The 14,637-nt window shown below is 34.8% G+C and overlaps 1 protein-coding gene across 1 annotated transcript in view; it reads left to right on the forward strand.

Moving 5' to 3' along the window:
- Ascc3 (activating signal cointegrator 1 complex subunit 3) overlaps positions 1-14,637 on the forward strand; it is a 269,368-nt gene that overhangs the window by 41,249 nt on the left and 213,482 nt on the right. The window contains exons 5-7 of the mRNA XM_052163239.1: positions 9,368-9,488; positions 12,284-12,491; positions 13,942-14,083. Of these exons, the coding sequence (XP_052019199.1) occupies positions 9,368-9,488; positions 12,284-12,491; positions 13,942-14,083 (471 nt within the window). The remainder of the gene's footprint in view (positions 1-9,367; positions 9,489-12,283; positions 12,492-13,941; positions 14,084-14,637) is intronic.

Here is a 14,637-nt window from a genome sequence, read left to right on the forward strand (position 1 = left end):
CTGACCTATCCACCAGTCCCTTCCCCCTCCCTTCTTCCACTGAGGTCCCTCCTTCCCTCTCTGACTCCCCTGACTATTTTGTTCCCCTTTGTAAGTGGTATTCAAGCATCCTCTCTTGGGTTTTCTATCTTGTTTAACATTTTTGGGTCTTTGGGGTTTATCTTCGGTATTCTGTACTTTGTGACTAATATGCACTTATCAGTAACTACATACTCTTAACCACTGAGCATTGCCTTCAGACTTGGTTAGTTTTCATGAAAGATGCAAAAATTGTATTCAGCTAATAAACAGCACATTATCAAGAAACAAGGAAAAATACTAATTTGGCCTGTGTATATTCTATTTTTAAGAAAGCCTTTTAATCTGAAGAACATAGCTTTTTATTTACCAATTTAAAGGAAAATACTAATATAGGCTAAAATATATTTTATTCTAGCAGCAAGAATGTTAAGACCATTTTGTCTGCTCCTAAATAATAAATAGATAATATTGAATATGGATAGTATTTGCTGTCACCTGGAATAGTAGCCCATACCTGTAGTTCCAGCAGCTGGGAATCTGAAGTGTGAAGTCTGCAAGTTGGAGGCCAGATTGGTTTATAGAAAGACTTCCTGGTTCAAGCAAAACAAACCAAAACAACAGTAGTAGCAAGCTGCTGAGGGAAGCATATTAGCTTATCTATTATATCTTCTAATCCTGCAGTCTCACGCTTTCATTGCATTCTTCTGTGTTATAAAAATTTCTTTGATACATGTCTCTGTACACATAGCTAACCTCTTCCTCTTTTCTTTTTATTTTTGTGGCCTCGGGTGCTTGCATTAGAACAGTGAACAATGGTCCAGACAGCTGTACCTTTGCAAATAGTTACTGTCAGTTTGCCAAGTCAGTTTGTAGTGCACACCTTGTGTGAGGCAGAGTACCTGCTCCTGGAGTACACAAATGTGACAAATGTTACAGAAAATATAATTTTGGATTGTTGTTAAATCTGATGGCCTCTTACCCCAGAACTCTGTTAAATTTCTTTGTATGGAAGTTACATAAACCATGCATTCATTGGTCAATCGTGGGATCTTAAAGAGTCTTATTAAGAAGGGAATGACTGTCTTTGCCGTTCCATGTTCTTTCATTAGAAATTATCTTCCAGGTATGCATAGTTCCTCATCCTATTCCCCCTCTCCTCTCTCCAAGAGGATGGATGTCTTCCCCTTCCCCACCCAAACAGACCTTCCCACTCCTTGGGGCCTCAAGTCTCTCAAGGGTTAGGCATGTCTTCTCTCACTGAGGCCTGGTCAGGCAGTCCTCTGCCATACGTGTCTAGAGCCTCACCTGGCTCCGAGATCTCAGGGGTCTAGGATAGTTGAGACTGCTTGTCTTCCAAGCTTCGAACCCATGGTTATAGGACAGGGGGGATTTCCTACACAGAACTCCAATGGCTCAGGCTCTAAGATCTAATTGATAAATGGGACCTCGTGAAACTGAAGAGCTTCTTTACAGCAAAGGACATAATCAGTAGAACAGATTGGCAACTTACAGATTGGGAAAAAAATCTTCACTAACCCCACAACTGATATCTAAAGTATATTAAAGTATATTAAAGTATAATAAAGATATTAGGCTAATATCTAAAATATATAAAAACTCAAGTAGTCATCCTCTAAAGATACCAGGCAACCAAATAAAAAAATGGGGTATAGAACTAAATAACAGAGGAATCTCAGATGGTCAAGAAGCACTTAAAGAAATGTTCAAAGTCCTTAGTGATAAGGGAAATGCAAATTCAAAACGATGAGATTCCATCTTATATCAGTCAGAATAGCTAAGATCAAAAACTCGGGTTACAGCAGATGCTAGTGAGGATGTGGACAAAGAAGAACACTTTTCCATTGCTGGTGGAGTAGCAAGGTAGTTTTTTTTTTTTTAATTATGTTTTGTCCAAAAATATTTCTTACTAGAATTTGTCGTTTATGAACAAGAAACACAGTTTGGATTAAGTAGCTGAGTGGTTTAAGAAATCAGTATGCAAGGTCAGCTCTGGCAGGATTATTTTCTTCTAGAAGAAATGACCTCATTTTAAAACTTGACAGAATCTTTAAGACTTGATAAATTTAAAGTGTTGTCTATTCTACCATCTGTCCGTCCATCCATCTGTAGTGTTTCCTGTTACAGTTTGTGTGTGTGTGTTCATGGGGGAATACTGATGGAGATATATATTACAGCTTCCCTTCATCCCATCTTACTTTTCTTATCCCACCCCCTTTTCTGTAGAAAGTTCTTTAATACTTCCTTTGATTGTTGTGTCTGACTAAATAACAATACAAAATACTCATGTAAAATTGTTTGTTTTAGAAAAGTTGGCATGAAATGTAGAGGTTGTGTAGGGTGGGAATTAGTAAAACAGGAAACTATTAGACTGATTCACACTGTATACAGTGTTGAAATACAGTGATCCCCATTAACTTGTATAAAGAAAGCAAAGAATAGTATGATAACTTCTCATACAGGGAATTTTTTTCAATCATATCTTTAAGAGTTAAGCAATATTTAGATTACTCTTGGTATTTCAAACAGTTGTAGCTCCTGGGCATCTTTTTATAGGTTTATTGACGTAATTTTGAATATATTTAAGGCATACAAATTACAAGTTCTTATATATGCACAGGTACATGCAATTATAGCATTGTTCTACTCTTAAATCATCCTATGAAATCATAGGCCTCTGTCATTTACCCTTTCATTTTTGCCATCCTTAACTCTTTAATCCACAATGGGTCTTCCTCAAGACAGTATCATATTGGGTATCATCATGCTTAGTATACAATGTTGTGTATTTCATAGAGAACATTACATTTTATGATTTTTGTTTTCTTTACTATTCCTGAACTATGAGTTATTTATATGTTGTACAGAAGTTTCTTGTTGTAAATGTATTTGCAAATGTTTTTTGCAATGTATGCACAATGGTAAATGTATGCATTGTCTTTTTATTTTCTTGAGTGCATATCTGGAAGCATAAACTTGTCTGTTTATTTTCTGTTGTCTATTGTTGCTCATTTTTGAGGTAGCATTTAAACATCCTTTTTATGAAGATTTGCTGCTATGTTTTTCTCTTAAGAGTTTTATAGTTTTAGATTTTTAAGGCCATTAGAGCATTGATTCACATTGAGTTCACTTCTGTTTGTGGTTTCAGATAATAGTCTTCTCCTTTGTCCTTTCTTCTCTCTTCCCCTTCCTCTGTCTTCCTCTTCCCGCTTTTCTCTGGCTATTCCATTGTTGCTTATTGAAAGACTTCCCCTTGCCTTGACACTATCCAGGAATAAATTCTCTGTAGACGCATGAAGGATTGTTATTCTTGGTGTTTTCTCTTGTGTGTTATGTTTATCTGTATGCCAATTTGGCACGGTTTTGGTTTTGATTACATTGTTGTCAGTCTAGAAATAGGGACCTCTGAATCCTAAACTGTCCTTCCCTCTGTCCTCACAAGATTCTTTTTACTATTCTGGGTTTCACCCAATTCTGTATGAATTTGAGAGTTAGTTTGCTGCTTTTTGCAAAGGAGTCACCAGGGATTTTGAGAGAGATTGCACCGAATCTTAGAGTAATACAGGTTGTATTAAAAATCTCAGTATTATGTATTCTGGTTCATAGATACTGATTTTTAATTAGGATTTTAGTTTCTTTCAGTTGTATTCTGTAGTTACAGCAGAAACGTCTTACTCTTCCTTTAAAAAATATTCTTTAGTAATTTTTGATGAGATTATAGGAGGGATTATTTTCTTAGTTTCATTTTTAGATTATTCATTATTAGTATAGGATACAATTGATTTTTGCATATTTATATCATCTTGTGCATCCTTGAAGAAAATATTAGTTCCAGTAGTATTTTCTGTATGCAAGATTATGCCATCTGTGAATAAATAGTTTTATTTCTTCTCTTTCTATCTAGATGCCCTATATATCTTTTTCTTGCCTAAATGCCCTGGCTAGAACCTCTACGCAGTGTTGAATAGAAGTGGTGAGTTGAGACTTTGGCTTATTTCTGATCTTCATGGCTAAGCATTTGATCTTTTATGAAATTATACCATAGTTAGCTGTGAGTTTTCATTGTTGTCCTTTATGAAGATAGAGAATTCCCTTCAAGTATACTTACTTTTTTCTCATGAAAAAATAAAATTATCTTTTTCTCATTTGTTAAACTAATTGTGCTATTTGTTTTAATTTATTGATAAGGTATTCATAATGGTCGATTCTCCCCCTCCTTGTTGTGTCCTCTTCGTATTTGATCTTACTTTATCATAATGTCTGTCCTCTCTCTTTCTGTCTGTCCATTTATCTAGTCTAAGTTAAGACATTCAAATATATTACTGGGTTTATTTTTCTAGTATTTCATGAATACTCTTTGTTTCCATATTCCAAAGTCATTGATCTATAGTTTTCTTATTATACATTCGGTTTGGGTGTCACTAGTAGTGGCTTTGAGAAAAATCAGCTTAGAAATGTTTGTTCATGTTCTTAATTTGTACATAGTGCTAAGAATTGGTATTAACCTTATAAAAAGATTCAGTAGAAGCCATCAGGAGAATTTAATTTCTCGGTAAATTGGTTGGCTGTCAACAAATTCTGGACCTTGTCTTTCTGTGGTCTGGTTTTGGTTATTAATCATCCTTTCCCTTGCTAGAAGTTTATACAGATGCTCTGTAAGTTCTTGAGTTAGTTTTTCGATGTGTCTTTGTAATATATAATTTACTCTAGTCTTTTTCCTCCTTTGTTAATCCAGCCAAAGTTTAATCTGTATTGTAGCTCATTTATTTGTGCACAGGGCTTACTATTTTTTTTTTTTTCATGTCTGCTTTTCCCTTTTCTGGTACCTTAAGGTTGAAAATGAAGTTAATCTGAATGCTTTTTAAAAGAGAATGTATGGTCATAAATTTCCTTTTAAGCATGGTTTTGGCTACATTTCATAAAATTGCTTTAAATTTACTCACGATTTTTTTCATGTTTGCATACTTGATCATATCCACTTCCAACTGTCTTTTATTCGTATTTACATCCTAAAGTGTATGTGCTTTCCTGAATTTTGGATCAATAGGTTATTAGCACATATTTGATAATTTTTCAAACTAAAAATTGAAAATTTTTAGTTTCATTTCATTATGTTTGCTTACTGAACATACTTGAGGTTACTTCTTTGGGTTGTGTTGCGGCTTATTGTGAAGCCTGTAATGTAGGACCTGGTGTTGCGGCTTATCTTGAAGCCTGTAATGTAGGACCTGGTGTTGCAGCTTATCATGAAGCCTGTAATGTAGGGCCTGGTAAAGACATTTGGAACTAATGATGATCCCTTATGTGGTAGTTAATGTTGCAAGCACTTTAATCAGTTTTTTTCAGGATAACTTCTGGGTGTTTGATTCTGTGTTTGATAGTGGATGCACTTTCAGGAGCAGAGTACTATGGTTTGAGTATGGATTGTATCCCCAGACGTTCAAGTGGTAAAGGTTGGGTTACCAGAGTCATGGGATCATAGAGTCAGACTGTGGGAAGTCTTGAGGAATTAAGAGTTCATTTGAAGGAAAAATGTGGGAGCCAGATCCATGTCTCCCTGACTGTATCAGCTGCTTCACACACTGGATTATTGTGTCTTGTCCTACAGAATCCTTTTGTTATGTGCTACTTGCATTGGAAGTCATAGTGCTGCCAGAACTTCAAGACAAAGCAGACTCCTTTCCTTCCTAAGTTAGTAGCCCTAGTTATTATGTTAAGTAGTGTGATATCTATTAATGTACATGCTTCTTACATTGCCTTATACCTGAAATTTGAATAAATACTTTTGTTGGGGGGGGGCAGAATAAATGACTTCCACCAATGTGTAGAAGAACTCTTGAAATTGAAAGTAAGAAAAACTGAGAAAAAAGAGACAGAATGGATATCAGGGATATCTCAAAAATTATGGATAGTATACAGTTAGTACTCAGATGAAAGAGCAGTGGCTTTGGAAAGAAAAACATCGATGGCCTAGATTCATTCAAGATGTAATATCTTAGAAACTGCTTTTCTGGTGAGAGGACATTAGGAAGGTTAAGTTTTCAATATTTTGTTCAAATGCAAATTAATAGGTATTGTTGCAAACATTTTACAAAATAAAGCATTCTAATCCCTTCTTAGTATGTTGGTTATGATCATAGAAACAATCTTCATGGTATTTGTGAATAGCTTTTACTAAGATAAGTACTTAATATTCTTAGTTTATACTAAATGCTTCATATATATGATTTCTGAAAGTGATCTTTTATTTCTTTGGTCCATTTCCAACAAAACTATACTATTTTCTCTGTGAGTATATATTTGTTTTTATTGCCCATTTTTCCCTAGATGTTTATGATGGTTGCTATTGGTTTATAAATCTGAAGAGAAATACTCAAAATTTTATAGGTTGCTTATGATTAGCTGCTTATTGTAACGTGGCGAGAATATGGCTCCTGTGCTTATCAGTTTTGATTATTTGTCTTTCCTTGGTAACATGCGTCATAATTTCTTTTTGTTACTTGAGGGTTAGTATGTGTATTTAATTATATTTCTTAGTCTTGTTGTGTGTTAACCATTTTCAGATCTCTAGAGAGCTCATAAGGTTTTAAAAGTCCTAGCGTTTGAAGGGGCTAAATCTCAGTATGTCATCATCAACAAAAAATTCCTGATCTTTTTCTTACAAGAGTATCTTGCTATGTAACCCAGGTTGACCTGAATGAAACCTGTGATCACTTCTGAGTAAACGTGATGTAGCCATACACTCCTAGATCCTGCTAGTTGCTTTGTGTGTCTCTGTTCATATAATATGATAATACCATTCTATAAAATATTACACTTATATTCAGATTCAGGCATTACTTCAAACTTAGCTTTTTGATTATTTATATTTATGTAATCTAGGATAATTTATGTAAGTTTCTCAATTTAGGTTTTATAAAATAAAATAATATTAGTACTTGAATATGAAAAGATTATTAGATCAGATTATATAGGATTAGTGCTGATTATAGTTTTGACATATAATAAATGTTTTTATCCTGCTAACACTTTTAAAGTTGATAAGACGGGATCATTCTTCATTTTTCATCTTGTTTTATTTTCCTTTTGATTACATAACTTAATTAAAGAGCAGAAAATTTTATAAATCATTTACTCACCAGGAGTTTTTGTCTTATGACTTTGTGTATGTTAAATTTTGTTAATTTAATTTCCTCACATGGGAATTTAAGAGTCTAACAATCTAAAAATGATTAGTAGGTATATATATATATATATATATATATATATATATATATATACACATACATATGTGTGCGTGCGTGTGTGTGTGTGTGTGTGTGTGTGTGTATACAATCTCAGCTCATATTTGAGGAAGTCTGGTCCTTTCCAGAAGAAAAAGTTTAGAATCCTAATTGTAAATCTCTGAATACTGAACTTTTTTCTTGTTCCATGAGTAAATTCAACTTAATCTTTGAAAACTGTTGTATAAGGGAAGTAATATATGCATGAAGACTTTTCTGAACTGTGTTTTAGATTTCCGATTTATTCTGTATTTAAAATACATGAAAAATTTAGTATTCGTTCATGATTGTTTAAAATCTTTTTCTAAGTCTAAAATGACAACTGTCGTAGTAAGGTTCTAGGTAGCTAATAACCTATGCTCTTTGTAAAAACCAGAAAAATGTTGAGAAGTAAACTAAATCCTAGAATTTAATTTTATTACACCAGAGAAAATTATAAATAATAATTTATTCTACTATGTAGAGTTAGGTATTCGAATTATAATTGTTTTTAGAAACAGATTATGTTCTTTAATTATATAACCACAAGTTGTCTTTATAAAGTACTGGATGTTCCTTATCATTGTAGAGAATTTTATTTTAAGTTAAATTTATTTATTTCCTTTACAACCCAGTGTCAGCTCTTCCTCTTCTCCTGGTACCCCTTCATGCAAGTTGTTCCTTCCCCTTCCCCTTCTCTTTTGAGAAGATTAAGCCTCTCTGGATATCAACTCTCCCTTTCCCCTCTCATCTAGGCATGCCCTCTCCCATCGAGGCCAAAAATAGCTGCCTATTTAGGGGTGTGGGATCTGCAGGCAGGCAGGCAGCAGGCTCAGGGACAGCCCTTTCTCCAGTTTGAGGGACCTGCATGAAGACCAAGCTGCTCATCTGCTACATATGTGCAGGAGGCCTAGGTCCAGCCTGTGCTTGCTCTTTTGTTAGTGACTCAGTCTCTGGGCGCTCCCAAGGGTCTAGGTTATTTGACTCTGTTGGTCTGTTGACTGTGCAATTTCTGTACTCTTCAGGTCCTCCAGTCTTCCTTCCACCTCTTTTGTAACACTCTTTGAGATCCATCTAATGTCTGGGTTTGAGTCTCTCCATCTCTCTCCATTGGTTGCTGGGGCCTCTCAGAGGACAATTATGCTGGATTCCTGTATGCAAGAATAATGGAATATCATTAACAGTGTCAGTCCTTGCCCATGGAATGAGTCTTAATTGGGGGCAGTTATTGGTTAGCCATTCCCTCAGTTTCTACTCTTTGTCTCTGTGCCTATTGTAGGCAGGACTCAATTTGGGTCAAAGGCTTTGTGGGTGGGTTGCTGTCCTTACCCTTCCACATGGAGTCCTGCCTGGGTACCGGAAGTGGGCACTACACTGTAGTGGAGCATCCAGATCTCCACTATTAGGATCTCGGCTGGAGTCTATCCCATAGACCCTTTAGGGCCTCTCCCCATCCCAGGTCTCTGGCACCTCCTAGAGATCACCCCCCCTGCTCCCAGCCGATCTCCCTTCTCTCTCCCCTGCTTTTTCTCCACATATCCTCTCCCCTCCTCTCCCCCCTCTGCTTCTCTATTCCACCTTTCCTTTGATCTCAGATATCTGTTTTGTTTCCCCATCTGAGAGAGATTCAAACATCTTTTCCCTCCTTGTTATTTGGCTCTTTTGGGTCTGTTTTTATCCTGTAGTTTATGGCTAATATCTACTTATAAGTGAGTACATACCATGTATGTCCTTTTGCGTCTGGGTTACCTCACTCTGGATGATATTTTCTAGTTCCATCCATTTGCCTGTGAAATTCGTGATATTCTTGTGTTTAATGGGTGAGTAATATTCCACTGTGTAGATTTACCACATTTTCTGTTTCCATTCTTCAGCTGAGAGATATGTGGGTTGTATCCAGTTTCTGGCTGTTACAAATAAGACTGCTATGAAAATAGTTGAGAATTTCTATTACAAGTTGATTCTTTTCTTAAATCCTATTTATTACGTATGATTAGTTTGACTTCATTGTTTTGCTACATAGGGTTTTAATGTGTAAAAGTTTATTTTGTTATTTTCTTTTAAAGCTATTTGAATTGCTGGGACCCGAAGGACTTGATCTGATTGAGAAGCTACTCCAGAACAGAATTACAATTGTAGATAAATTTCTTAATTCCTCAAGTGATCATAAGTTTCAAGTTCTTCAAGGTAAGAATCTGGTAGTAATTGTAATTTAAGAGAAAAATCTGCGGGCATGGGGTTAATACTAAGCGGACTTAATGAGTTCTCTGAAAAAGATGAAGTTTGGAGGCAGGAATGTTTGGGAGGCTATGGGGGAAGTTGGGGAAGAGAATTGAGGAATAAATACAATTATTTCTTTATAGCTCTGTAAAGTTCAAGAGTAAGTAACATGTTTTAAAAGAAAGATTTGTTAGTTAAAAATTATAATTGTGCTTTTAATGCTCTTTGGCTTATAATATTACTGATACCATTATATATAAAATTGAGACATAGAAGTTCATGAAACAAATATGTGAAACAATTGTACACCACATGGTAACACCCTGTAAACTCTGTGTGTACATGTAAGAACAGGGACAATCACTTTCACAACTTCTCTGTAACTATCATGTTGCAAAAACACCCAGAATATCGTGTATTGTATATATTTTAACCCCACCATCACAATCACCAAATTATGGAGAGTTTGATTAGAAACAAATTAATAAAAGATACCTGAGATATGAGATGGACTGCTAGACTCAGGTTTCAAATAGTAAAATGAAAATGAAATTTCTTGACAATTTAGTCAAATCTACCTTGGCAGCCTTACTAATAGGGATTTTAAACAATCGTGAGCATATGGAATTACACACCTGCAATTACGGAGCATATGGAATTAATACCTTTACCTATGTTGAGTTCTCTATGCTTACCTTAAGTTTGTGTCATTTTCTCCCCCTGGGGATGGCTCCTAAAGGGCATGACAAAAGCAGCCTTGATTAATACCTAAATTATGTATCAAATTCCTCTAATACTCATAAATGTTCTTAGAAGGATGGAATGCATTAACATTGTTTGAACCTTGGTCTTCTCTGGCAAGTTCTTTCTGACATTCATGTGTCACCAGTCCACCTTGAGGAGTTAACAGTATTTAGTCAGACCTTTGTGAAGTTGGATTTGTGTTGTTTGCTTAAGCAGTGGGATCATAGCAGCAGCAACAAAAACTGTTCCCTGAAGTCTTTTCCTGCAGCTCATCTGTAAGTTCCCTGTAGTGCAGGATTTAAGCTGTGAAACCTCAGCCTATCATCAGGTTAGCATAACAGTCTCAGGGTTAGGAAACTGGTTCTAGGCTTGGTTAGATTTGAATTCTCCCACGAAACATTCAATGTAAATTTGAAATAAAACTGGGAACCTTCATTTTAAAGTTGATTGAACTTCCTAGGTTGGATCAAAATATATTTAGGTAATATTGAAGGTAGAAACTTAATTTAAATCTCATTATTTAAATTATTATGAGTTTCACATCAAAACCAACATTTCACAAATGTACTTCTTAGACATTAAAAGGTGTAATATTTTAAGCAGTAAATAGTTTCTCAGCACCCATAACTGAGTAATAGCTAGTTTAGAATTTAGAGGTGGGCTTTTATTGATATAAGAGAATTACATTTAAATTTATAGGTGGTTGATATAAAGCAGAACTCGTGGATTTGAAAATTTATTGTTGCCTTTAATATTTCTTCTAGAGGACAGAATGACTTGCATCCATAGTAAAAGAAAAAATTCTACAGAATTTCTGGCTTAGTGTAGTCTCATTTGAAAAAAATTTATTTCTATTAATAATTGGATGAAGTATCACTCTGAAATTTAGGGTGCTCTCTCTCTCTCTCTCTGTGTGTGTGTGTGTGTGTGTGTGTGTGTGTGTGTGTACTAAGTTCAGGTTTGATAAAGTACTCCAGAAGTTTTAACTGCAGACTGTTTTTTTTTTAAACTGCCACTGTTTCTAATGTAAAATATTGTTTTAAAAGAAAGAGCAAAAATTTCTCTGAATCTTAAAGTTAAGGAGTCACTGCTATAATTTAAGAACACCAAGGCGGTGTCACATTCTCCGTGCTGGCCTTGAACGTAGGATCCATGCTGTTGAATTGTGGCAGCTTTCTGGGTGCACTGTGCAGCCTCAGGCCACTCCTAGTGTCATGTAATGAATGAATGCCTACTAAAAAATAAAACAGGGGGCCAGTGTGCTTTATTGTTAACCTTGTAAAACTTGGTTCACTGATAGCATTTCAGTTCTTTAATATGGTTGAAAGCTTCAATTTTGGAAATACGGATTTTGAATGGAGAGAAGTAACTTAACCAACTACCATTGTGTTTGTAATTAAAGAATATACCTTTCAATAAAATTATTGAAATGTTAAAAAAGACTGTTAGAAACTTGAACATTTAGAATTTAGCAGTTTGGTGTTTTTATGTGGCTCTGAGCTCTTCATATATACAGAACAGCTCGTTCAACACTGTCCTATTCCACAGGGATTCCATCTGCACAGTGGTGTGCAAGACGTGCTGGAGGGAAGCAGCAGGGATTAAGAACTATTAAACCCTGGTTGTTTGTAAACTATTTTTACCATAAATGTAAAACTGTTTAAATGGAATAAGTTCGTGGTCCAGTTTTGCAATTTTGTAGATTCTGAAAAGTTTGTGTTTTCTTAGTTAGTATTCTAAATGTTATATGAATTACAGTTTTTCAAAGCTGTAGGGTGTCAACATAAAGATGAGTTAGTACTGCCATTTGTGCTAATTTGTATTCTCATCATTTACTTGTCTTTAGTATGCAGTATTATGTAGAGAACAGTAAAATGTATAATTGAGTAAACCAGGTATGAAAAGTGATTTGTTAGAGAATTGGATTCTGTTATGTTTTTATAGTTCTGAAAAATGGTTTTCATTTTAAGTCATGTCTGAAATTTTATAATTCATTATATATTTTAATTACTTCACAGATAGTTGTAAAAAAATTTTAGGTGAGAATGCAAAGCCCAATTATGGATGTCAAGTCACTATTCAATCTGAACAAGAAAAACAGTTAATGAAACAATATCGACGTGAAGAAAAAAGAATTGCCAGGCGAGAAAAAAAGGCTGGAGAAGATGGGGAAGTTTCTGGAGAAGGAGTTTTGCCCTTTGATCCTAAGGAACTCCGGATGCAGAGGTAGTAAACAACAGATGCTGGAAACATGCACGTGATAGTTTTACAGGTCATTGTTCTTCAGAATTTTAGGAATTTGGTGATTCTCTTTAAAACTGATTTTCTATGATGAATAAAACAATCACAGTTTAATTAGAGTAAGTCTTATTTGTATTCACTCCAGTGAAACATTTACTTACAGAGGTGACTAGTCTAAGTTGTTTTGCTATATTTTTCATTTAGGTTACATGAAGGCTACATGAATAAAGTTTGATATCTGTTTCTCTTTTCAATTTAATGATACTATTTTCATATTGTTTATAAGTAGAAAAATAAAAATGATTGATATAATCATTTAAGTTACAGTCAGTTCTCAACCTGTGTATTGTCACCTCTGTGGGAAACCTCTGTCTCCAAGAATATTTACATTACGATAAATAACAATAGAAAAATTAGTTATATAGTAGCAATAAAACAGTTTTATCATTGGGATCATCAAAAGGTTGAGAGCCACCAATCTAAATATTTAAACATTGAAAAAGTAATTTATAGCTTTTAAACATTTTTATGTTGTAAAATTCATTATAAAACACAATACTAAGTCATCCTTACTAATTATTGCTGTGTAAAAGTAGCACCTGGAAATCTACTTAATGCCTATTTACTTTCCCTAAAACTTCTGGTTGCTAATATCTTCCATTATTTTTAGTTTAAATTCTACTATTTTTATTTTATTTTTAAATATGAAATACTGAATTTTACCAGTGAGAACCGACAGTAGGAGGGATAGAATATAATTATTCAACAACATGTCGTGAAAGCTAAACAGAAGAGTATTTTTTGAAAATTTTGTAAATATATACAATGAAATATGATATCTATCTCTCATTGACTACACTCCTACTATATTCTTCTTGACAATTCTGCCCCCAAATTTCAAGTTTTGTTGTTGCTATTTTTTAATCTTTTTTTTGTTTTTCTTTTTTTTTTTCATTCTTTTTTTCTTTTTGTATAGTCTAGTCTTTATACCCCCTCCTGGTCCACCTTCTGAATGTTCCACATCCCATACCTCTCCCGCCTACCCCACCCCTGTCTCCAAGAGGCTATCAACCCCTTCCCCAGCCCTCCCCCCGACTCCAGCAGACCTCCCCATGCTCTGGGACCTAAAGTATCTCAAGAGTTAGGTCTTCTTTTCTCACTGGAGCCAGACCAGGCAGTCCTCTGCTGTATATGTGTCAAGGGCCTCAGACCAGCTGGTGTATGCTGCCTGGTTGGTGGTTCAGTGTCTGAGCAATCTCGGGGCATCCAGGTTAGTTGAGACTGCTGGTCTTCCTATAGGGTTTCCAAATTCTGCTGTTTTTAAATGAGAGTACCTGAAATAACAACTAATGTGACCTTTTATTAGCATATGGCTTCATTTTAAAAACAATAATGTCAAATTTGGCCCTTTTTATTTTTATTTATTTATTTACAGAGAACATGCACTTCTGAATGCTAGAAGTGCTCCGATTTTGGGAAGGCAGAGAGACATGGAGGTTGAAAAAATCCGTTATCCTCATGTTTATGACTCCCAGGCTCAGGCCAGAGAGACATCAGCATTCATAGCTGGTGCCAAGGTTTGTCATTGAATTTAACCACTTTTGGAAACAGTGTTTTCTGAGGGAATGGCAGCATAGAGTTTTCTTGTGTCCTTAAATATATCACTAGTGGATGTGGTATGCTAAATTGTATGTTAAAATATTAAGAAAAATGGGATACTGTAGTATATCCTGAAATATATTCTGCATTCAGAACTAACTTTTTTGGGTTGACTTTGTATTTGAGTTGTATCCATTGTATCACTGACTGACTAAACGTACAACTATATCACATATTTTTCTTGTTACGAGAGTACACTTGTCCTCAAGAATACTGTGTTGCTGATGTGTACTTTAAGTTCATCAACATACTGTACTCTGTGCATCCTCTGCGATGCTTGACTCCTGAATGCTGAATGAATGTATTGTTTATTTTTCTTTTATTTATATTTATTTCCTTTAAATTAGCTGGATTTATTTGCCAGTTCTATGTAATAAAACCAGCAACATTTTGTCTTTATCTCTGATTTAAAATCTTACCAGAGCAGTTATTCTTATTGTTTATTATTGAAATTTTATTTTTGATACTTACA

The sequence above is a fragment of the Apodemus sylvaticus genome, chromosome 19, assembly GCF_947179515.1.
Source record: "Apodemus sylvaticus chromosome 19, mApoSyl1.1, whole genome shotgun sequence".
In the NCBI taxonomy this organism is placed as follows: Eukaryota; Metazoa; Chordata; class Mammalia; order Rodentia; family Muridae; genus Apodemus; species Apodemus sylvaticus.